The sequence below is a fragment of the Nakaseomyces bracarensis genome (assembly GCF_045282275.1).
Source record: "Nakaseomyces bracarensis strain CBM3 chromosome Unknown Scaff13_0, whole genome shotgun sequence".
In the NCBI taxonomy this organism is placed as follows: Eukaryota; Fungi; Ascomycota; class Saccharomycetes; order Saccharomycetales; family Saccharomycetaceae; genus Nakaseomyces; species Nakaseomyces bracarensis.
This window is the reverse complement of record NW_027263959.1, coordinates 246,621-270,415: the sequence shown is the minus strand read 5'-3', so window position 1 is coordinate 270,415 and position 23,795 is coordinate 246,621. Positions and strand designations below refer to the sequence as shown.

Genomic DNA, 23,795 nt, shown 5'->3' with positions numbered 1-23,795 from the left:
TTGTCAAATAAATAAGACATTAGTAATAATTTCTATACACATAATGAACATCAATGCCATTTTCGAACACTTTACCTATTTCTTCTAGAGACAAGCCCTTAACTTCTGGGTACCAGAAATAAACAAAAAACCAGGCCATAACAGTGAACATGGCAAAAATTAGCATGGTATCTTCATTACCTATGGTATTCATAACAGATAAATAAGACATAGAAATAATCGCATTAGTGAGCCAGTTTGTACATGAAATACATGCCGAACCAAATGACCTTCTGTTTAATGGTAAAAACTCGACTGAACTCCAAGGGACAGTTCCCATAGCTGATGCGTAAGCGGCGACAAAAATTGTTATTGAAAATAATAATAATACTAGATTTTCATGACCGAATCCTATTGTAGCTAATAGCAGACCAACTGTCATTATCCAAATAGTACCCAACAGCATAGTTCTTCTACCAACTGTGTCCACTAGGTACAAAGCGACAAACGTGAATAAAAAATTTGTGAATGCTATAGCCATTGCTGGAAGAAGTGGATTACTCGTATTCAACTTTGAAAATATTAATGGTGCATAGTACATGAATGCATTAAATCCTGTTATTTGTTGGAAAAACATAAGCACACATCCTACTAGTAAAGCTCTCTTAGTCCTACCTTCCATCTTGTGTCTATACAGGGCTTTTTGGGTTTCTGTAGATTCCAAAGTCGCTGAATGGGTATTCCTATTATTATTGTTAACCGATCCATAGTCTATAGAACTCAACGTTACTATAGAAGATCGTACTGATGAAGGAGCTATCAAAGGCGATGTATCATCTTGGTAGTGCTTTAACTTATTCAAATTTATTACCAATTCGTTAAATTTTAAATTTATCTGTCCTACTGATGCAGAAGGGTATATCATCTTAATGGCTTCTTTAGCGCTCTCAAAGTCAGATTTAGAGACTAGCCACCTTGGTGACTCAGGAATGAAATCCAGGATTGATAGAAATAGAACCGCGGGTATAGCCGATACACCGAAGAGTATTCTCCAGGAGCCCTCAGTATCATATAACATATAAGCTAAGATATATGATAGAAACTGACCCCCAGTAACGGCAATAGAATTTAATGCCAGTACAAATCCACGTACTTTTGTTGGTGAAATCTCGCTAAGGTATAGAGGTGTACATTGTGCTGCTGTCCCAACTGCTACGCCTACAATAAACCTCCCCAGTATAAGAACCATCAGCGACCTCGCCAGAGCCATCCATACAGCAGCTATTATAAACAGGGCACAAAACATCGCCAGAGTTATCCGTCTCCCGTACTTATCCGCCATTGGAAAAGCCAGCACAGACCCGAGAAAGGATCCCAGACACGTTATAGAAGTAATAACCTCTCGGTCCCAATCTGTTACCACCTCACGACCTATATCGCTGGGTTTTATACTCAGTAAGACACCTGATATTACACCGGTATCGTATCCAAACAACAAACCACCCACCGTGGAGCCCAGGAAAATCGCCGCGGTTTTCAACGTGAGCTCACTATCCATCTCATTTGTAGTCAGTGAGGTTACTTGCGTATACGTCGAGTACAAATCAGAATACACATCAGTGTTTTCATCATGTCCCGTATCTGTCATAAGTATTCAAAAATAGAAGTTAACAATCTCTCCTTCCTTTCCCTCTTATAAAGTAAATTAAACCTAAAGATATCTCTAAATATATATCAGAATATATACAATTTAGTATAAACGATATCAAAGGTTAATACTTTTAAATGACTTCGAATCAAGAAAAAAAGAAAGAAAGTAAAGAACTGTAAATCACTATCTCTAACCATGTGATGATTGCTAAAAAGAAAAATATTAATACCTTTGAAATTGTTATTTGTAATGGGTTTGTAAAAAAGGAATATAGAACTACCAGAACCTTTTCAGTAGTATAAATTAATTATAAATACTAACATAATATAAAACAAAGTATAGATATATAGTACATAAACTACTACCACACCAATACCACACCAAACTGCCCAGATGAAGTTTTACATTATCAGCTACAAGATATAACTATATACGTACCAACCATGTGATTATATATACACATACACGTAAAATGTGAGAAACACTATATACGAATATCAGGTGATAAAACATTATATACGTATAGTCAGGTGATACACCGGGTAACATTAAAATCCCCTTAAGAGCGATATTTTCACTTTGTTCTCTCTTCTGATTTTTGAAAAAAAAAAAATAATAAAAAAAATAAGATATCAAATTAATATATCGTGGCTAGCTTGTTGGGAAGAAGGGCTGTTAAAGACACTGTGTGACTTGCTGTTTTGTGTAGTTATAATTGTTTTATATTTCTAAGTTGTCCTCAATAGCGATACATCAAATTATTGAAACAAGAGGTTTAAAAGTAATTGATTAAAGAAAAAAGAAAAAAAGGGGTGAATAATCATCTTAACAACGATTTCGAGGAACATTATATTAGTATAAATAAGGATGAGTTTTAAAGGGTTTACTAAAGCAGTGACTAGAGCTCCTCAGAATTTCCGTCAGAAGTTCAAGATGGGGGAGCAAACGGAGGATCCTGTCTATGAGGATGCTGAGAGACGTTTCAAGGAGTTGGAACAAGAGACTAAGAAATTGAGTGATGAGAGTAAACGTTACTCCACTGCTGTCAACGGGATGTTAAACCATCAAATAGGGTTTGCCAGAGCAATGGAGGAGATCTTTAAGCCTATCAGTGGTAAGATGAGTGATCCTAACGCCACTGTCCCTGAAGATAACCCACAAGGTATAGAGGCCAGTGAACAATACAGAGCCATTGTTGCGGAATTACAGGAGACTTTGAAGCCCGATCTGGCGTTAGTGGAGGAGAAAGTCGTGAAGCCCTGTCAAGAGTTGCTAAGGATTATCACATATATCAGAAAGATGGCCACCAAACGTAACCACAAGAAATTGGATTTGGACAGACACTTGAACACATATACAAAATACGAGAAAAAGACAGACAAGCCTGATGCCAAGGCTAAGGACGAAGAAAGAATGTACAAGGCGCAAGTTGAAATGGAAACAGCGCAACAGGAGTACGATTACTACAACAACATGATGAAAGAACAACTGCCTATACTATTCGAAATGGAGGCGCAATTTGTCCAACCATTGTTTGTTTCTTTCTACTACATGCAATTGAATATCTTCTACACGTTGTACAATAGATTCCAAGACATGAAGATTCCATACTTCGACTTGAACAGTGACATCATCGAAGCGTTTACAGCCAAGAGAGGTAATATTGAAGAACAAACAGATGCTCTAACGATCACCCACTTCAAAGTCGGATACTCAAAGACCAAATTAGAAATGACCAGAAGGAGGTATGGAAGAGAGGACAGCAATTCTCCAAACAGTACAGGATATGGTTCTGCAGCCAGCGCAGGTGTAGGTGCAGGTGCAGGTGCTGCTGCCGGCTATGGTGGTATGCAATCACCTCCTGCTACAGGTTATGGTCAGCAACCAGCATACGGCCAACAGCAAGCATATGGCCAAACAGGCTATGGTGAACAACCGGCCTACGGCCAGCAACCAGCTTACGGCCAACCTGGTTATGACCAGAAACAAGCATATGGTCAACCACAAGCATATGGCCAAGATCCTGCAGCAGCAGCAGCACCACCTGTGGCTGCTACCGGAACAGGTGCTGCTCCACCTCCAGCATACACCGCCATGGGCGCAACTCCAGCTCCAGGTGTGGAAACAGTGACAGCATTATACGAATATCAAGCCCAAGCCGCTGGTGACCTAAGTTTCCCAGCTGGTGCCGTTATCGAAGTCGTCCAACGTACTGCAGACGCAAACGAATGGTGGACCGGTAGATACAATGGCCAACAAGGTGTATTCCCTGGTAACTACGTCCAACTAAATTAAAGGAATTCAATGTTTTATTCAATTAGAATTTTTCTTTTTTTTTCTTTGTTTGAAATAAAATGCTCTTATATCTTAATATAATAATGTAATTAAATATATATGTATAATGTGTTTTGAATAGTATATAAGTTAGGTTAGTGATACTGCCACTGGCTATATTTGATTATGTAACCCGGGTAACGGAAATGCGATGAGGTCGACGCTCTTTAAATTTTTTTTTTGGGTTTTGGTGATGAGGAAGATAAAACGATGCGTTAAAAAGTTTATATAATAAGAGATCTGAAGGGGGGGAAACGGGAGTTATAATTCTTGAAAGAGATATAAGGTACATCTAGATATATCAATTAGTAGGCAAATAATAGAAGCTTTTTGGTTTTTTAAAGGAAAAAAATAAAAAACTACTGTCTAATTAGAACTCAAACTTCCCTGGTTTTTTTTGGAAGGGGGGCTTAAACGTAAAGAGGCTTGAGTAAGAAGATAGAGTAAGAAAGGGAACCTGGATTTAAAAAAAAGAAAGAAACTGCAAAAAAAGAGTTAAATACATAATAATAGAAACTTGAGTATTAAATTTATTGCCCATTGATATTGCCTAAAACAATAAAATTTAAGGAACATTACTCTGAGGAAAATAAAGCAAATTAAAGTATAGAGAGATTTTGAGTGATAAAAAAATAATTTACAATAGAAGGGCTAATAAATAAAGATTAAAAGAAAAAAAAAATAAAAAGCTGAAAACATAACAAAAGTAACGACCTTTTTCAATCCTAATTGTGGAAAAAATAACAGAAAAAACAGAAATATAAAAGTATCGACATAGAAAACTAAACAAAACGACAACAACAACAAAAAACACACCTATAATGCCGAATAGCTCGAAGCATTCTCTATCTCCTTCTAGGGCCCATATGCCTGCATTTTGGAAGAATTTTGTGAATAACCCGAAAAGTATATCATCAGAAAATTTGGCTTCTAGATCTAAGGAGAGACCTGACTTAGTATCCAAGAAGGGACATTCCTTCCATTCTTCATCTCCAAAGAATAGTGGTTCTCCAATAAAAAATGAGGCCATTTCTGGCTCGCAACAAGACCAAGACTTTAGAGATTATAGAGATCAGTTCTTGTCTGGTAGAAATGGCTTTACCGGGCGAGTTTTTGGTGTCTCATTATCAGAATCACTTAGTGTGGCTAATGCTGAAGTTATTGTGCAGAGTGAATTAGTAAGTTTTGGACGGATCCCCATTGTGGTAGCTAAATGCGGGGCATATTTGAAATCTGAAGGATTAAGCACATCGGGAGTATTCCGCATTGCTGGTAACAGTAAAAGAATCAAAGAACTACAGTATATTTTCTCATCACCACCAGATTATGGTGCGAAGTTTAATAATTGGGAACCCTACACAGTCCATGATGTTGCCTCGTTACTGAGAAGATATTTAAATAATTTACAAGAACCGCTCATACCATTAGCACTTTATGAACAATTTAGAGCTCCCTTAAGAGAGAGACCACGAATCTTAAAACATATGATAAGTAACGAGGTTTCACACCCAAATGCAAATAAAGAAAACTCATTATCTCAAGAGGTTTCCGGAAACTCTAAACACGAAATGGATGATAGAGCTAATGATGGTGACAACGAAAAGGAGGAACTGGAGAATGAGGAAGAATTAAAGAAGAAGAAACAACGCAGGAAGAAGAAGCTATCCAGAGATATCAGAGCCGCTTTAAAGGATTATGAAAATCTCTTTGTGATGCTTTCAAGTGATTCTAAACAACTAACCATATATCTACTAGATTTGTTAAGTTTATTTGCTAGACAATCTCACCTGAATCTTATGTCTGGTAGTAACTTAGCTGCAATTTTCCAACCATCTATCCTATCACATCCACAACATGATCTAGACCCAAAGGCTTATGAACTTTCTAGGCTGGTAGTAGAGTTCTTAATTGAATACACATATAAACTACTACCTCATCTTCTAAAAATGGCAAAGAAAGATCAGCAGCAGCATATTACTGATAGTATAAAGCAAGACGAACCCAAGAAAATAGTGGTTACCAATCCTGATCAAGTGAGTGAAAAACCTACTATAAATGTAAGCACCGATTCTAATGACGATATTCCAAAGCTGGGCATAATGAACACCAGTGAACTACGAAAAGAAAATGGAAATATTCCTCTCAGACCAGTACCTCCGAAGTCATTACAAGTCCCAAAGTATAGAAGACCCCATTCAAGGTCCATTGGATCAGCACCGCCTGTGCCAGATGTTATCGCCAGTAATAAACGAAGATCAAGATTATTCCCTTGGCTCCATAAACCTGGAATTTTAAGTGATACTGGAGACACTGCTACAGATGGTGAAGGTGATGACCTGCTTGATGAAGAAAATATTGATGTTTTGTCTTCATCTCCAACAGGCAATTACCCACCTAGACAACACCTGTTATCAATACCACGGGTTCAACGATCGCTTAGCGGTAATAGTGTCATATCAAGCAATACGCGTCCTCTTTCATTAATATTGAATCATTCAAATGATGAACTCTCAAAATCTTCCGAACCTGCTTTGGAGAGGATAGATAGACCGAGGTCGCCATTGAGTAGGTCTCAAGAGGCTACTGATGCTCGAGCAAGAAAGAGGGAATCCTGGTTTGCGCGTTTGACCAATCGGACCTGAAACGGTATATCCCATGTGCTGTTCACATGCATTTATGAAATTTTACTTTAATTCATTTGAGGTTGTATTATCGAAATATTAGAGTACATAATATACCACTCAATTTTCGGATAAATAAGGAAGGAGGCATCTCAATAGTAGTGAAACATGTTTTTCTCCCTCCAGTGTGTTATATTTCCATTCTTCAGTTTGTTATTATTCCTTTTTTGCACTATCTTTTATCATAAAAAAATATATATATAAATTACCCATAGCAAATAAACTAAATTTATCGTTCGAAGAATTTATAAAAATATATACTGTTAGCATTTGTATTTTATAAAACCTATCATATTAGTACTTTTAAGTCTTCTACGCAATACAAAAAAAAAAAAAAATTACTAGGTCGACCATGTATGTACATGATATATTTCAATCTAAGATAGTAATCTCATCATCTACCACACTTTCCTTGGGTTTTTTACGAGCTAATTCAGAGTCATTATTTTCTAAAGGGCGTTTCTTATCATTCAAATTCTCCTCCTCATCAATTATAACAATATTGTTGGCTTGGTTTTCCACCCCTGAAATTGATCCCGTCTCAATTTCTTCATTAGAGGTGTCCCTGTTTGTCTCCAATGGAAATTTAAATTCTGGAACCACCTTTGGAATTTGCATAGATATGTTTTCAGAATCAGATATATCGAGATACAACTCCAAAAATTGCTTACTTAGTCCGTCTTTCTCCTCTTCATCAGTAATCAATAGGATTGAACCATTTTGTAATCCTAATTCTGATAAAAATTTACTCTCAAGGTCTTCGAAGTCATAGTCATATAATAATCTTTGAGTGTTAGTATCAATCATAGATATATCATCCGATAGGCCTGATTTACGCTTTACTTCTGTAATAAATTTACCAAAAGTGTTATTTTTAAGTGCTGTATGGCTTAACTTAACCACCCCACGTATAACTTTTGAACAAACGGCGCAATTACAATTTGGTGGTGCTAGCTTTAGATTGGACAAATACCTATTTTGAGATAAGTTACTGGCTTTAGCAGTGAATGCCATATTTATATCTGTTGGCTTGTCAACCGGAGCATATTTTAATAAATTTAAAACTCTTAATGACATTAGTGAAGAAAGTCCAGCAATGATAGCATTGGTAGTAGCTATAGCTGGAATAATATTACCCGCAATCTGCTTGATATCAAAAACGGTCTTCATAGGAATGGAAAATATATGAGATCGAATATTAGCCGCAGTAGCCACAAATTCTAAAGTGTCCTGATCGTCTTTATCAAACTCAATTGATAATTCTCTGTGGTATCTATCCATCAACTTCGCCGTAATTTGGGCAAATTTTATAATTTGAATGTTAATATCCCATATTTGATTAAGATTCAAATGTCCCAGATCCTTCTTCAAGGTGGTTTCTTTATATGTATCATGTGCTATCGGTTTGGGTTTAGTTCTGGTTTTCCAAAGATTATCAATCAGTAGCAATTTCTCGATATCCTGTATAAATAGTTTTTTAATGATGTCTTTTATATTTGACTTATCACCTTTGATAATGATGTTTTGCAGTTCTTTTAATTCATTAGTCTCTTGTTTTATTCTATTGATTTCCTCAATATCATCAGTGCCCCAATCTTTAGATGATTCATTGTCTTGCTCCTCAGATTCTAAATCCTTTACAGAAGAGGCAAATAATTGATTAAATAGAAAATTTTTAGCCCATACAATGCAATGAATAGGTTGGGAAGGAGTTGATCTAATTGTACAGACCGGAAAAGTTTTTGGCGTTTCCTTCTTAGTGCAATCGAAACATTCCGTCTTTCCTGGAATAATAGGTTGAATATAACCATCAAATCCGGCTGTACCTGATTCCAACAGAGGTATTCTCAAAAATTGCGACATCTTATTAACATACCTTCTTGCGGCGAGGTTATCTAGAGCGTTGAATATTATATCAAACTGACCAAACCAATGTAATGGGAATTGTTTAGTATCCATAATATTATCTTGGTAAGGTACCAGCTTTGAATTGCTAAACAATTCTACAGCTCTTATAGCAGTGGTAGCCTTTGGCTGTTTTATATCACGTTGTCTAAATAGAAACTGCCTGTTCAAGTTCGACAAATCAATGGTATCCAAGTCAACCACATGTATCTCTCCAAACTCCATCAACACTAAGTCCTTCAGTAATTCAGAACCAATCCCACCAGCTCCAACAAGAAGACATTTCGTATTCCTGAGCTTCTTATAAGCTTCTTCGCCAACTATCTTTACTAAATTACTTTCTCTCTTAGTCATTTTCCACTTTCACTATTTTCCGTTCCTCAATTTCCTATTTCTTTTTAGAGAAAGGATATATATCAATCACGATAACCAAATCAAGTCCCAAGATTAAACTGACACCGTTAATGTTATTGGTTGATGCTTAAATGGTAAACATACTGTTTTATTTTATATTTATTTTACTTGCTATGTCTGTGGTATATAAGCTGCTTTGTTATGGAAAAAAAAATATATATCTATACACGAGGAATTGCTTCCAAATATTTAAAAAAAATGCGCAAGCCGGGAATCGAACCCGGGTCCCTACCTTGGGAAGGTAAGATTCTAACCATTAAACTACTTGCGCGTTGCTTATTTTCTATTTCTTGTGGTTTACAGCTCATCCTTAATATTTATAAATCTTTATACTTGTATATCGCGTTATTCGTCTGTACCAGGACAGAGGTAATTACGAAAAAAAGGCATTGGATCGATTCTTGTCATTCGCACTATCCGGATTAGAAATAAAATTAACAAAACCACATATGAAATAGATAAATACTCATATTTCATTGAATAATGAGTATTGATCAATGACTGTTATCATTTTCTTTTAGATGCTACTAGTAATGCAATATTTTCTTTATAAAACTATAAACACCTATTAAAAAAATAAATAACACTAACCTCTTAGTACTTTGTCACCGTCCTTGTGATAAACCATTAGATAGCCGGTAAAACCTTTACCATTCTTATCAGGTTCACCCTTTTCGTTTACTTCACCGACACCATAATGGAAAGTCTTATAGTTCTTAAAGCCAAAGTACTCATAAACCGATCTGGCATGTTCTGCAATGGCTTCGAGCACGATTGCACAATTTTCCTCATCGGCCCTTCTCTTGTACTCATCAAATATAGCTCTAACAGATCCTTTGGTGTCCTTACGAGTCAAATCCTTACCAATCATAAACAGGTAGTAGTATCCAATATCTTCTGGGATAACCTCCTTCATTCTGTCCTGTAATTCATGGAAGAAGATCAAGTTGAAGTGAGGGTCGTTGGTTAGAGCCTTTGGCAAGTGTTTGTCTGGTAATGAGAACAATGCCACTGCATCAAAGTCATTAACCTCAGCAATCTCACCTTCGTCCCTGTAACAAGCCACATAGTAGTGTGTAATGGCATTAATCCTGTCTTTGGAGACAAACTTATCAGTAGGTAAATCGAAAAACTTCTTCGTTAGATAGTCAAAAGCTGCTGAATCATCAAACGCCTTCCATAGCGTCTCACTAGCTCTTACAACATCCTTAGTGTAGTTCAATTGTGGTTTCGACATTTCTCTCTTTTTGTTATATATCGAACTCCTGCGCAGTCCTTCTTATATTTAAAAGTACCTTGGTATTTTTCACTTTGAGATCAATTATAGAAATGTAATGATCAGTAAAAAATGTTATTATATGAAAACTCTATATAATACTATATACAATCAAAAAGTAGAGCACAATGACACTTTTTGCACCAACTTTTTTTGCATCCATTATCCTCAGAAGCAGAGGCACACAATGTACAAATGTTAATTATTTAAGGGTTTTCGACTCATCGCAATATGAGAATTTAATTTTGTTTAATTAATTTTGCCTCGACTATAACAGTCGTACAATTTATTACTTTCCTTTGCCTTTCTTTTTTCTAATTAGAAATAATTAAATCCTCGAGGCTTCTAAATGATCATGTGATAATCTGTTCATAATCTATACGATGTTTTATATGTCATACTTTGTAAGTGTTTTCGACGAGATTTTAGTGAACACACTCATTAATCTAATATACCATAGGGGATCCATATGTTCACATAATGCTATAGACCGCTATGGTAAAGTTCATGTATTAAGTTTTATAGGAATATTATGATCACATGAATAGACGTATAGTATGATATGCAGTGCTGGAGAGATGCCGAAAAGTCTGTACAATGAGCCCTCATAGCACATAATAGGAATATAAAGGTATATTAGCGATTTACTGCTGAGGGATTGAATCTTGTTGGAAGTATACTTGAATAGATTAAAGTAGCAATATTAGTGGAAATAACCACCAAAACAAAGGGTGAGAAATGGATAAGCATAAGTATCGTGTTGAAATCCAACAAATGATGTTTGTTTCTGGAGAGACTAATGATCCTCCAGTAGAGACTACATCATTAATAGAAGACATTGTACGAGGGCAAGTCGTCGAGATATTGTTACAAGCCAATAAGACTGCACATGCGAGGGGTGTGAAGAGTATATTACCAGAAGATGTAATCTTTCTAATTAGACATGATAAAGCTAAGGTTAATAGGTTGAGGAGTTATCTGTCGTGGAAAGATCTGAGAAAAAATGCTAAGGACCAGGACTCTAATGCACCTGTTCCTGCTGGTGGTGAAGAAGAGGATCTAAGTAAGAAACCAGGAGATAAGGATGATAAGGAGAGCTCAGCAGTGATGAAAGTGAAAAAATCCCAAATTAAACTTCCCTGGGAGTTACAATTTATGTTTAATGAGCAACCATTAGAGAATAACGAAGATGCTGATGACTTAGATGAGGATGAACGTGAAGCCAACATTGCTACTTTGAAAAGACTAAAAATGAATGATGATAGAACTAGAAATATGACTAAAGAGGAATATGTGCATTGGTCAGATTGTCGTCAGGCTTCATTTACATTTAGAAAAAGTAAAAGGTTTAAGGACTGGTCTGGTATTACTCAACTTACAGAGGGTAAACCACATGATGATGTTATCGATATTCTAGGGTTTCTAACCTTTGAAATTGTGTGCTCTTTGACTGAAACTGCTTTAAAGATCAAGAAACGTGAACTAGCCGTGCTAAGTCAACAACAATCCCAGAATATACATGCTGATTTGGGAGGTGAGAAAAATATCAAGAGAAAGAAAAGGCTGTTTGACAGTCCTGACAACGAAGTCAACCCATTAAAACCAGACCATGTAGAAGAAGCTTGGAGAGTACTTCAAATGATCGATAAAAAACATAGAGCATTAACGAATTTTAGAGGTGGTAGGATTTCATCAAGACCTATAATTCTATAATTATTCCACCTCCACATGACTTTAAGTATTTTATTTTTGTATGTTATTTTGTTGTTGTTTTTTCCTAATAGTATATATTTAACATAAACCAGTAACTTCAATACATTCCCACATGATTCTATACATCAAATAGACAAATTGAATCAATTGGATATTATCGTTTCTTTTTTTTTTGCTCAATTATTTGTGATTATTTGTATTTGTTAAGATTTTCGGACTTCCTGATATTTATACACTTTGATGAAAAGTAACAAGAATAAACAGTTGAAGTATAAAAACATATATTGCTTAACTGTCTATATAAATGCGAATTAAAGCAACAGAATAGTCATTGCAACAATGTTTAGGCGACATCTTTTAGTTAGCAGCTTGGCAGTCAAGCCATCTCATATTCTGTTATTTAAAGGGACATCGTTTCGTTACATAAGTACAACAATTAAGCTATTACAAGATAAGAAGATAAAGCACCAACCAAACCAATCAATTGCTAGCAATTTTTACCATCAGTATGATAAGACTGTTGATATGTTAAAAAAAACATGGGAACAGTTAGTAAATGGGAAAAAGGTTTACAAACATCATGCCAGTCAAATAAAATCATCTCTACAAGAAGCTAATAGGAAATTTGCAGAGCAGGAAGACGAATGTAACGATTCTAGGTTAAACTATAAAAAGGATGAGTTGACTTCACGTAAAATAGAAGGTTTGCCATCAGAAAGAGAACTACACAGAAAGAAATGGTCACGAAAGCTCGAGTTCTACATCGATTCTTTACAGGAGACATTATTTACTGCAACAAGAGCTTTAAACGATGTTACTGGTTACTCTTCCATCCAAAGACTTAAAAATAGTATTGCCATAATGGAGGAAAAACTTTCAAATGCAAAAAAGGAGAGAAGTGTACTAAAGGAACAATATACTAAGGCTATTGAGACTAGAACCACTTCACAAAAAAAGCTTAATGAACTGTTGCAGAGAAAAAGTACATGGTCTCCGAAAGACCTAGAGACTTTTACAGAACTTTATAAAAATGACGCTATGAATATTCAAAATGAAAAGAATTTAAAAGAGAAGGTGAAAAATGTTGAAGCAGAGGAAGAGCAAATAACAGACAATCTATACCGTGCTATATTGACAAGGTATCACGAGGAACAGATATGGTCCGATAAAATTAGACGAACATCTACATGGGGTACATTCATTCTTATGGGGTTTAATTTAGTTTTGTTTTTAATCTTCCAATTGCTGCTTGAACCTTGGAAAAGAAGGAGACTCACAGGATCGTTTGAAGGAAAAGTTATTAGTGCCCTTGAAAAATATTCAGACGAACAAGAAATTAAATTCAAAAATTTAGTAGAAGAAGTCAAACAATCAAATCTTCTAACAGAGGAAGTACTACAAAAAGAAAATAGTAAAGACAAATTAGTCTTCTCATTCAAAAACTTCTGGGGGAAACTGAAAAATACTATACTCAACTCATCACAAATATATGACTACCAATTCAATGTTATAGAGATATCATTATCATCAATCGGTTCCCTCCTTCTGGGATTGTTGTTCTCTTATCTCATATAAAAATCATATGATTCATACAAAAAATAAATGAAACAAAAAAGAGGAATCAGATGAACATAACATTATCAAAGCATTTATATTATGATCTCCATTTTCATTATTCAGTTGTAAATAAAATTCAATATTCATAATCCAACTATTTACATCAACTAAGCGGTGATTTAAATTCTCAATCATATGATTAAGTACGTATAAGATTATCATTCTTATATAACTTTTTCATATTAATTTTTTTTTCCCGATGAGCTTCCAACGATCAATGTCATCGCTTTGTTATTAACTTTTCACTCATTATAGCTTTTACTTACCTGTGCTCTATTGTTTGTTTTAATAATTATTTCTGGTTATTATTGAGTATACGGAGTTATTACTTGAGTTTGGATTATTTCTATTTTTTTTTTAAATCAGTCTTTTTATTACTAATTTATTAGCTATTTTATTTTATTATAAACCATTCTATGAAAATACCTAACAATAGGATATCTGTTCGAATAGCAAACCCATTAGTTTACCGTATTTTTGTTTGTTATTGCTAAGAAGAAAATTAATAGCCTCTTAAGCTAATAATTAATAAGAATAATCTCTCTCAACGGTAGTGCACAAATATAAAACAAAGCAGATAAAGTAATGATTAATGAACAGGAAATTTTGAGCTGTATTGAACATACGCTTATATCGGATGCTAAAGTTATTAAACAAGCTGAGGACCAATTGTATGAATACCAAAAACAACCTGGGTTTACAACTTTCTTGTTAAATGTTGTTGCTAATGAAGATATCCCTATGAATATTCGTTTGTCTTCTGCAATTTATATGAAGAACAAAATTCAGAGATCATGGAATACTACTAAATACACCGAAGGTATTAAACCAGAAGAACAAGAAAATATTAAGCAATTATTAATTCCAAATTTGATTAAATTCTCTGAAAATTCACATCTAAGACCACATATAACCGAGGCCATTAGAGGGATTCTCAATGCCGACCATCAATGGAATCTAACCCCTGCAGTAAAGGAATTGTTAACAAGTGGGAAGCCAGAATACCTTTACCCAGGTTTATTACTAGTCTTTGAGGTTTGTATTGTTCATAGATGGGATATGTCTGACAATAGAGAAGTAATCGATGAGTTCATTCTCGAGGTTTTCCCTATTATTGAAGGCATAACATCTGAATTGGTTAACCAAAGTGACTATAGATCGAACGAGCTTTTGTATTTGGTCTTGAAATCATTCAAGTATGGTTGTTTGAATAATTTACCAAAGTACTTTCTTGATGTTGATAAATTAAACGCTTGGATTCATTTGCACTTGTACATCTGTCAGAAACCACTGCCAGCTGAAGTACTTGAGCTGGACCCTAATGACAGGTCATTGGATAGAAGGGTCAAGGTGAATAAGTGGGGATTTGGTAACTTAACTCGTTTTCTATATAGATACAGCAGAACTACAAAGGTTATTACTAAAGAATTTGTTAATTATGTGTTTTCCAATATTGTTCCAAATATTTTGCAAGAGTATTTTAAGTTTATTGAATCATGGAGCAACAAATCTCTTTGGTTGGGTGAGGCATCATTGTACTACCTTGTCCAATTCCTAGAGAAATGCATGATTACCAATGATCTTTATCCATTAGTCGAACCACACTTGAACGTTGTTATTCAACATTTGGTGTTCCCATGTTTATGTGCAAATGAACAAAGTGTTGAACTCCTTGAAGATGATCCTGAAGAATATACAAGGAGATATTTTGATTTAAACAAAGATGGTTCAATGGCTGATTTTGCATCTTCTGATTTTGTATTCATGTTGGGAACTGTTCGCCCTGAAAAATTGAATGATGTTTTGATGTTTATTAATGATGTTTTTACAAATTTCTCACAACATCAGAATAATATAGTATGGGTTTACAAACAAGAAGGTGCAATGAGAATGATTAGTACTTTATTTGGTCTTTTTCAAAACCCACAAGATTTGGAAGGTATTTTCTCTCATTATATTGTTAACTTTTTAACTCAAACTGAACATAAATTTTTGATTGCTAGAGCTCTTGAAAATATTGCTTCTTACACCAATTCAATTAATGATATGGCAACTTTATCGAAACTTTTTGAATTGACTTATTCTCATTTTTTGAATAGCGATGTCTTACCAATTCAAGTTGAAGCTGCAGATGCACTAAAATCACTGGTGGTTTCCAACCCTAACATACATTCACATATTTCTGCTCAAGTTCCGGGAATTATGGAGAAATTACTAAAACTATCAAAAGAATTCGAAATTGATATCTTATCTGAAGTTATGGAAGCCTTTGTAGAAAACTTTGCAGATGAGTTGACTCCCTTTGCCAAAGACTTGGCTGTTAATCTTGCAGACCAATTCCTAAATGTCGGTAGATCTATTATTGAAAGTAATAATGGAGCCTACTCTACTGGTGACCAAGACCAAGAATCTCAAGCAGCTGCTTTATTGGCCACAATGACTACAATGGTCATGTCGATGAATAAAGTCTCACTAATTGAACAATTTTCACCAGTTGTTAAATTTATTATTGTACATGCTCAAATTTCATTTATCACTGAAATTGTCGATCTAATGGATTCTATGGCTCTTTCTTCAAAGGCGTTATACAATCAGTTTGTTCCAGAGATATGGGAGATGTTCCACGATGTTATGGATTCATTCCAGACGTATGCGTTAGATTATTTCGAATCCTACCTTGTATTCTTTGAAACAGTTGTTTTGCAAGGTTTCCCCCAAGATCAAACTTATGTGGAGCCATTCCTTTCCCTATTGGATGTGAAGCTTGAGAGTGAGATTGATTATGATGTTGAGGGAGTTATGAACTTACTTACTTGTTTTGCACTGTCAATGAAAGAAACTGCTTTCTTTGAGAAAGCAATGACCAGAGCTATGGATGAAGAACTTGCACTAGACAACAAACAGGTCATAAAAATGGTATTAGCATATCTATTTGTCAAGCCTGTTGAAACTCTACAGGTTCTTGAAAAGTCAGGTATTACTTTGGAAATATTGAAAAGATGGTTTGATATCAAATTCACAAGTGTGTTTGCTTTAAAATTACAAATATTGGCAATCATGTCTATCTTGAAACTACAAGAACTACCAAGTAGTATAAGCGGATTCATGAAGGAATTTTCTAACAAGCTAGTTACCTCTGTGGAACAGCTACCTGTTGCAATCAGAAACCGTGAGGCAATCAATAAAGGCGAGGAGTTGAGTGGTGGAGTAGATGGCACTGATCTATTAGAACCACAGGAAGAGGATGAGTATCTAGAGGAATATGAGGATGATCTGAAGGAAACTGTCCTTGATGAAGTTAATGCATTCCAGGAAGTTTCCCTGTTCTTAAGTGGATTACAGAATGAAAACCCACAAAGATACCAAGACATAATTTCATCCATGAATGATGACAAGAAAGAATCTTTACAAGTCATTTTGGAATTTGTTGCCAACAATTAGACACTATTATAATAAAAAGAAGAAATATCGGATAACCTCATTAAAACTTATTAGTTCTCTATTTGTATAATATTAACATTAGAAATAAACAAAAAAAAATAAAAAAACATAAATAAAAAACAAGATAGAAATATACACCGAAAATTCTGAAATATAATTAAAATATTTATAAATATATGGAACTGAAAATGTATCAAGCCTGTAAGGTTTGGGAATGAAATAAAAAAAAAAAAAAAAAAAAAAAAAAAAAAATATCATGATAATAGAAAGATAAAAAATATATATGTATCCTATAATGAACTGAAGTGTTGTATGTATAAGTAGGTAGCAAGGTATCCGTTACCATATGGCTGAAGGTTAAGTCATTTCTTATTTATTTATTTTTTTTTTTATTTTTTTTTTTCCCTCACTCAGGATTAGAAGACTCTGAGACACTATTTTGATGAAGTCTCGACCTCGACTGTCTAAATAGCTCTTCCTGTTGTTGCAGAAGTTCTTCTTCAGTTAATCCCGATTTCTTAAACTTAGAATTCTTCTTCTCCTTTATCTTCTGTGTACCTTTGAACTCTACCAGTATCTGCTCCAGCAATGGAACAAACTCGGTATACTCCAATTCTTGTAAGGCCTTTATCACATGCTCAGGCGCTATAGTCTTCTTCGCATCGGACTCCGCCATCTCACTAGCCATACTAGATAATATCATTATAAATTCTATCCCACTCTTGATTATAATCTCACGCGCATCCCTGTTAAACATAAGATCGGAATCTAATACCTCCGATATAATCTTCTGAACAGTAGCCTTGGGCAACGTCACATCATCTCCATCACCAATCATATCGTGTTTTTATATTGTTTGTTGCTTTTTAATATTATACCCCCACTTTGTTGGTATTAGCCGCTATCACTGTATACTAATCTATAGTCTTCCTTTATGGATATATAACTTCTTACGTATTTAAGAAATCCCCTTTTTTTTTTTTATTAATTTTTCCGTATTTTTTTTTTTTTTTGGCTGCCCTCGTTGCTTCGGGTATTTATAACAAAAAAAATTATAGAAAAATTTTTTATTTTTTATTTTAGCTTGTTCTAATTTTTTATTTATTTGTTGCTATAATGTTGTGCATCTCTCTAACTATTGCTGTATAAACCTATAGATGAGTATATAGTACTACGGCTATTTTCTATATCTACTCTCTCTCTCTCTCTCTCTCTCTCTCTCTCTACCTCTACCTCTACCTCTCTATCTCTCTCTCTACCTCTCTATCTTTCCGCTCAGTATGGGTTTTTCTTAACCTTCACGCGTTGTTTTTTTTTCTTTTAGAAAGAATCTTTTTTTTTTTTTCTTACTACGTTTATCTACCGTATCTCTAATATACTACCATTTCTCTCCATAAGACCAAAGTTCTTCTCCTCCCACTCTACTCAGAGCCCACACACCAAAACAAAAAAAAAAATAAACAAAAAAAAAATAAACAGCACTGGCAGATTTTTTTTTTTGATTTTGTACTACTGCTACTCTCCCCGTCTCTCTCCCCTTATTTCTTTCTTTCTTTCTTTTTTTTGCCTAGTACGTAGCATGCGATTTTTTATCTAGCTCTTGTCGATGTAACTAATATTCGGGTAACTTCTTTTATAAAATGCAGGGTAATAGGAAATCATTTCTAAGCACGTTATACGATAAAGGATAATGATATAATTTAGATTTAAATTTTATTTTTTCATTTCTTTTGGGATGTCTCTTTAAGCTGTCGTTCGTACGCACATGGAGAAAAAAAAAAATTTATCTTTTTTAGCGATGCTCATCGCATGAAGATATTGTTATTGTTATATTGTTTATATGAGTTTTTATTCTTTAGAATAGAAATAGTTATAGAGTACAAGAGAGTGCGGATAAAAGAATAAAAAAGGAGCTATAATATATAGAAAGATATAATTACAAAAAGATAATGGCTTCTCCAATAGTGAAATCCTGTTTTAATGGTGATGGTCAGTACTTCTGCTATGTTTCTGTGGAATTGGACAAACAGAGGGTTTCTGTTGTGCCCACTGGTTCTTTTGATACTGGGATGGAATTGCCATCGTTATTTCTAGATGCTGGGATTAAAGTTACCTCGTTATCATGGTTTGATTTGGATATACAATGTGTTTTGGTAGGTTTAAGTAATGGTGAAATATGGATATACTCTCCTCTGTCTAATGAAATTGTGGTTAAGATGTCCACTGCCAACGGTAATGCTATCAATTCCACAGACTCCGATGAAAGTTACATATGGTGTTGTGATTCTCAGGACATTATATATAAGTTTGACGCTAAGACCTACGTGCTGGTACAGAAATTTAAGCTCGAGTCTCTTGTAGACTTGAATGAGTTGATCATATTCGATGACTCTCACCTACTAGTGGCCTCTCACTCCATATATCTAGTAAACCACGTTGAAAAGTCTGTTGAACTGACTTACCCAGGACACATCCAACCAGTTATACAAATGAAAAAGTTGAACGACCAATTCTTTGTCTCCGCTGCAACAAGTGACCGCTTTCTAAATATATATGACGTGAAGACAGGTGATACAAAAAGTATCCTTGTTGCTAACTCTGATATTACCAGTTTCCAAAATACCAACGATAAGGACATTATAGCGATAACAGAGGACGGTACAGCAGAACTTTTCAAGGACGCATTAGTAGCATCTGATGCTGGTGCCTCGAAGAAAAGATCAAGGGTCAAAAAATCAAAGCAAGCTTCTAAAATTATCCAGGTAGTTAGAAAGGATGCCTCTAAGTCTAAGTTGATCCTCGCAGACGCTCACTTAAACCAAAGCAAAGCTAGTCTAGTTTGGTTTGTTAACGCAACAGTCCCAAGATTCTATCAACTGAATACTGATGAGATTCCAACTGATTTCCAAGTTGAGGTTGACTCAAACTTAAATCAAAAGAATTTCAATGAATCTCGGTCCCTATTTGGTAATGATATCGCCGCAGCTAAGACATATAGAGAAGGCAATGCCACTATCACTTCGGGTGATAACTATAGACATGTAACTGAAGCTATCAAAGAATGGGAACAAGATCTGCAAGAAAAAGAAAAGACAGGTGATGATGATGATCAGGAAGAAACTCTACAAGAAAGATTAGAGGCCTCAAATTTCTCTAATCTATCTACTAAACTATCAAAGCATTTGAAAGGCACCCAAGATGGTGATAAAATGACCAAATCCGCAATAGTAGCAGGTACCGTTACCACCATTCTGTCGCAAGCATTACAATCTAACGATCATTCTCTATTAGAAACTGTACTGAATAATAGAGACGAAAGAGTCATTAGAGACACTATCCTAAGACTGAAAGCACCATTAGCCATTATTTTACTAGAGAGATTAGCGGAAAGGATCGCCAGACAAACACATCGTCAAGGTGCTCTAAATATCTGGGTGAAATGGTGTCTAATCATACACGGTGGTTACCTGGTACAGATACCGAACTTAATGTCTAGTTTAGCCTCTTTGCACTCCACTTTGAAGAGGAGATCCGAACTGCTACCAAGATTACTAGCCATTGAAGCACGTCTAAATAATGTTGTCATATCACAGAGCAAAAACGAGATTGTCGAAGAGGTTACTGTGGAGTTTGACGAAGATGAGGATGATGTTGAGTACAATGAAGAGTTGGATGACGCCGGACTAATAGATGACGGTGAAGAAGAAGAAGAAAGTGATGAGGAGGAAGAAGAGGAAGAAGTAGTTGAAGAAGTCGATGAAAACGACCTTAACCCATCTGATCAAGACAATGAAGATGGTTACAGTGACGTCGAAATCGAGTAAGCATATTAGTAATAGCAATAAAACATTAAAACGATAAACCAAAAAAAAAAAAAAAAAAAAAAAAAAGAAACTATTATCTATGTATAAACCAATCCAAGTAAAGTAAAGAGTATTATTATATAGATTGCATTCATTTAATAAATTTATAACACTAAAACATTTCAATATCTAAGTACTGTAAAGTATTGTAAAACGGCAATAATAATACTTAAAGGTTACAATAATATATAACGCGCTACTAAGGCACCATTTTTTTTATTTATTGTGAGATTAATTAATTAATTAATGATGACACTTTTTTTTTATTAAATTAATTAAACTTAAGATGGTGACTTCTGCAGTAAGAAAATACCGCAGAGATGCCGTTCCGAAAGCAAAAAAAAAAAAAAAAAAAAAGAACTCGAAATGCGGGCGATGAGTTCAGCTCATCGCAAAAAATTTTTTTTAAAAAAAATTTTCTCATTACACATTAACAGATGGGCTTTATAAAGACATCGAATATTCTTTGGAAAGTGAAATTCATTTTACCTAAACTAGATGAAGATTTATTCTTTTATTAGCTTTTCTTCTCTTTGTAATCGGTGGGATTTCGTAGTCTTGGGATACCTGTATAACTCTTACAGAGAAAACTTGCTTTTTTTAATATCTGTGCTCTAACTCCCCCGCCAATTTGGTTGTAACAGAAAAGTAAGAAACCCAAATAGAATCATATAAAATCTATAACAACAAACAAAAAATGTCTGACGAGGATAAGCAATATATCTCCTACAACAATGTTCATCAGCTTTGTCAAGTTGCAGCAGAAAGAATTAAGAATTTCAACCCTGACTTGATCATTGCCATTGGTGGTGGTGGTTTCATTCCAGCTAGAATTCTACGTACTTTCTTGAAGGAACCAGGTGTACCAACTGTTAGAATTTTTGCAATTATTCTATCTCTATATGAGGACATTAACACCTCTGGCTCTACTGCTGAACAAGTTGGTGTCAAGGTCAACAGAACCCAGTGGATTGATTACGAACAATGTAAGCTTGATTTGGTCGGAAAGAACGTTTTGATCGTTGACGAAGTTGATGACACCCGTACCACTCTACATTATGCCCTAAGTGAACTGGAAAAAGACGCTGCCGACCAAGCCAAGGCCAAGGGTATCGACCTGGAAAAGAACCCAGAACAGAAGACTAACTTCGGTATCTTTGTTTTGCATGACAAGTTGAAGCCAAAGAAGGCCGACTTGCCAGAAGACCTACTTAACGATCCAAACCGTTACTTTGCCGCAAAGCAAGTCCCAGACAAATGGTACGCCTACCCATGGGAATCCAAGGATATCGTCTACCATACAAAGATGGCCATCCAACAAGGTAACGACATATTTATGGAATAAAGTCATTTTGTCCCCCACCATACAAAAACTAAACCCCACCTCTCAAGCATATAAAAAAAACATGTATAGTAGCATAAAATAAGAACATCTATTTTAATAAATAAGAAGAGCCTACCTTTTTTTGTTTTTCTATATTCTTATACAGTATATTTAAACGGAACTAGTTAAAAACGGTTTGATGGGGCCCTTAAGAAGCTAAAAGCCTTGATTCATTACCGGCCCTATCAAAAGTATTAACGAGATACGGCTGTAAGTTCCATGGTGGGGTAGCCTTACTTTCCTTGTATGCTATTACTAATTGTTCCGATGATCTACCCTTTTTTTTTTTACAATGGCAGGATTTGCACGCGGAAAACGAAATTGCGTCATTTCGGTGTTCCTGGATTACACGTTAACTTCTTTATATAAAAACACTTGATTTCATAGATAAGGAGTTTGATAACTCATATCTCTGAGAATATTGAACTATAATCCTTTCTGAAAAGAGTAGGCGAAAGTAAATAAATAAACAAAAACTTATATACATGACTGTTGACGAAATTCCTATATGGTTAGATTGTGATCCTGGGCACGATGATGCGGTTGCTATGCTATTGGCTTGTTTTTTGCCAGCGTTTAAACTCGTTGGGTTGAGCACATGTCATGGGAATGCACCACCTGAAAAGACAGATTATAACGCGAGGTCTTTGTTGACAGCTTTTGGTAAAGCAGATGTGCCGGTATATCGTGGTGCACAAAGGCCCTGGGTGAGAAGCCCACATTATGCGCCAGATATACATGGTGAAACAGGGCTAGACGGTACTTCTCTTTTGCCCACCCCAACTTTTGAGGCTCGCGATGATGTTAGCTATATCGATGCTATTGAAAGGGCTGTTATGAAATATGAGGGAGAGTTGTCTTTCATTTCCACTGGTTCTATGACCAGTATTGCTACGGTTCTAAAGGAGAGGCCCCATTTAATAAAAAAAATTAAATATATTAGCATCATGGGTGGAGGTTTTGGTGTAGGAAACGTGAACAAAGGTCTATCTGCAGAGTTTAATGTTTGGGTAGATCCTCATGCATCACAATACCTCTTCAGAACCCCAGAAATTGCACACAAAATTATCCTAACACCATTAAATCTGACACACAAGGCTATTGCAACTGATGAAATCACTGAACACGTGCTAGGAACTGGGAAATCCAATATTAGGAGGTTGTTCTATGACCTATTTTTATTCTTCAAAAAAACTTACAAGTCTGCTCAAGGCTTTGAAAATGGACCACCTATTCATGACCCACTTACTTTGCTACCATTACTAGGATTCTATCAATGGGAGACACAGCAGAAAATTAACTTTACATACAGGCGTTTGGATCTAGACGTTGACGTTGATTGCAATAGTGATCATGCTGGCAAACTGGTGATTCTGAACGAATATCCTATAGAGGAGAGGAATAAAGGTATAATGGTTGGTTTTGAACTTAACTTTGACTTTTTCTGGGAGGAACTATACCACGCTTTGGATGAGGCTCAAAAAACTTCAACGATTGGATGAAGGTATTACAGTTAGGATCTAAACAGGCAATTAAA

General features: G+C 35.2%; 12 protein-coding genes across 12 annotated transcripts; 8 read left to right on the top strand and 4 right to left on the bottom strand.

The window, feature by feature from the left end:
* Positions 1 to 19: 19 nt before the first annotated feature.
* On the bottom strand, positions 20 to 1,627 carry CIN10 (Cin10p; the record flags this gene model as incomplete). Its single annotated transcript, XM_071054307.1, has 1 exon — positions 20 to 1,627. The coding sequence occupies one exon, from the start codon at positions 1,625 to 1,627 to the stop codon at positions 20 to 22; it is 1,608 nt and encodes a 535-aa protein (XP_070909000.1).
* An 870-nt stretch (positions 1,628 to 2,497) lies between these two features.
* RVS167 (amphiphysin) lies at positions 2,498 to 3,925 on the top strand (the record flags this gene model as incomplete). Its single annotated transcript, XM_071054306.1, has 1 exon — positions 2,498 to 3,925. The coding sequence occupies one exon, from the start codon at positions 2,498 to 2,500 to the stop codon at positions 3,923 to 3,925; it is 1,428 nt and encodes a 475-aa protein (XP_070908999.1).
* An 860-nt stretch (positions 3,926 to 4,785) lies between these two features.
* SAC7 (GTPase-activating protein SAC7) lies at positions 4,786 to 6,606 on the top strand (the record flags this gene model as incomplete). Its single annotated transcript, XM_071054305.1, has 1 exon — positions 4,786 to 6,606. The coding sequence occupies one exon, from the start codon at positions 4,786 to 4,788 to the stop codon at positions 6,604 to 6,606; it is 1,821 nt and encodes a 606-aa protein (XP_070908998.1).
* A 411-nt stretch (positions 6,607 to 7,017) lies between these two features.
* UBA2 (E1 ubiquitin-activating protein UBA2) lies at positions 7,018 to 8,904 on the bottom strand (the record flags this gene model as incomplete). The annotated part of the gene is made up of 1 exon (XM_071054304.1): positions 7,018 to 8,904. The coding sequence occupies one exon, from the start codon at positions 8,902 to 8,904 to the stop codon at positions 7,018 to 7,020; it is 1,887 nt and encodes a 628-aa protein (XP_070908997.1).
* A 646-nt stretch (positions 8,905 to 9,550) lies between these two features.
* IAT4 (Iat4p) lies at positions 9,551 to 10,201 on the bottom strand (the record flags this gene model as incomplete). Its single annotated transcript, XM_071054303.1, has 1 exon — positions 9,551 to 10,201. The coding sequence occupies one exon, from the start codon at positions 10,199 to 10,201 to the stop codon at positions 9,551 to 9,553; it is 651 nt and encodes a 216-aa protein (XP_070908996.1).
* A 777-nt stretch (positions 10,202 to 10,978) lies between these two features.
* On the top strand, positions 10,979 to 11,953 carry SPT3 (transcriptional regulator SPT3; the record flags this gene model as incomplete). The annotated part of the gene is made up of 1 exon (XM_071054302.1): positions 10,979 to 11,953. One exon carries the CDS (start codon positions 10,979 to 10,981, stop codon positions 11,951 to 11,953), a length of 975 nt encoding a protein of 324 aa, XP_070908995.1.
* Positions 11,954 to 12,292: 339 nt separating this feature from the next.
* Positions 12,293 to 13,528, top strand: SHE9 (She9p; the record flags this gene model as incomplete). The annotated part of the gene is made up of 1 exon (XM_071054301.1): positions 12,293 to 13,528. One exon carries the CDS (start codon positions 12,293 to 12,295, stop codon positions 13,526 to 13,528), a length of 1,236 nt encoding a protein of 411 aa, XP_070908994.1.
* A 627-nt stretch (positions 13,529 to 14,155) lies between these two features.
* On the top strand, positions 14,156 to 17,011 carry SXM1 (Sxm1p; the record flags this gene model as incomplete). Its single annotated transcript, XM_071054300.1, has 1 exon — positions 14,156 to 17,011. The coding sequence occupies one exon, from the start codon at positions 14,156 to 14,158 to the stop codon at positions 17,009 to 17,011; it is 2,856 nt and encodes a 951-aa protein (XP_070908993.1).
* A 406-nt stretch (positions 17,012 to 17,417) lies between these two features.
* Positions 17,418 to 17,849, bottom strand: NCB2 (negative cofactor 2 transcription regulator complex subunit NCB2; the record flags this gene model as incomplete). The annotated part of the gene is made up of 1 exon (XM_071054299.1): positions 17,418 to 17,849. The coding sequence occupies one exon, from the start codon at positions 17,847 to 17,849 to the stop codon at positions 17,418 to 17,420; it is 432 nt and encodes a 143-aa protein (XP_070908992.1).
* Positions 17,850 to 18,960: 1,111 nt separating this feature from the next.
* On the top strand, positions 18,961 to 20,835 carry UTP5 (Utp5p; the record flags this gene model as incomplete). The annotated part of the gene is made up of 1 exon (XM_071054298.1): positions 18,961 to 20,835. The coding sequence occupies one exon, from the start codon at positions 18,961 to 18,963 to the stop codon at positions 20,833 to 20,835; it is 1,875 nt and encodes a 624-aa protein (XP_070908991.1).
* A 736-nt stretch (positions 20,836 to 21,571) lies between these two features.
* Positions 21,572 to 22,219, top strand: HPT1 (hypoxanthine phosphoribosyltransferase; the record flags this gene model as incomplete). Its single annotated transcript, XM_071054297.1, has 1 exon — positions 21,572 to 22,219. One exon carries the CDS (start codon positions 21,572 to 21,574, stop codon positions 22,217 to 22,219), a length of 648 nt encoding a protein of 215 aa, XP_070908990.1.
* Positions 22,220 to 22,743: 524 nt separating this feature from the next.
* Positions 22,744 to 23,760, top strand: URH1 (trifunctional uridine nucleosidase/nicotinamide riboside hydrolase/nicotinic acid riboside hydrolase; the record flags this gene model as incomplete). The annotated part of the gene is made up of 1 exon (XM_071054296.1): positions 22,744 to 23,760. The coding sequence occupies one exon, from the start codon at positions 22,744 to 22,746 to the stop codon at positions 23,758 to 23,760; it is 1,017 nt and encodes a 338-aa protein (XP_070908989.1).
* Positions 23,761 to 23,795: the final 35 nt, after the last annotated feature.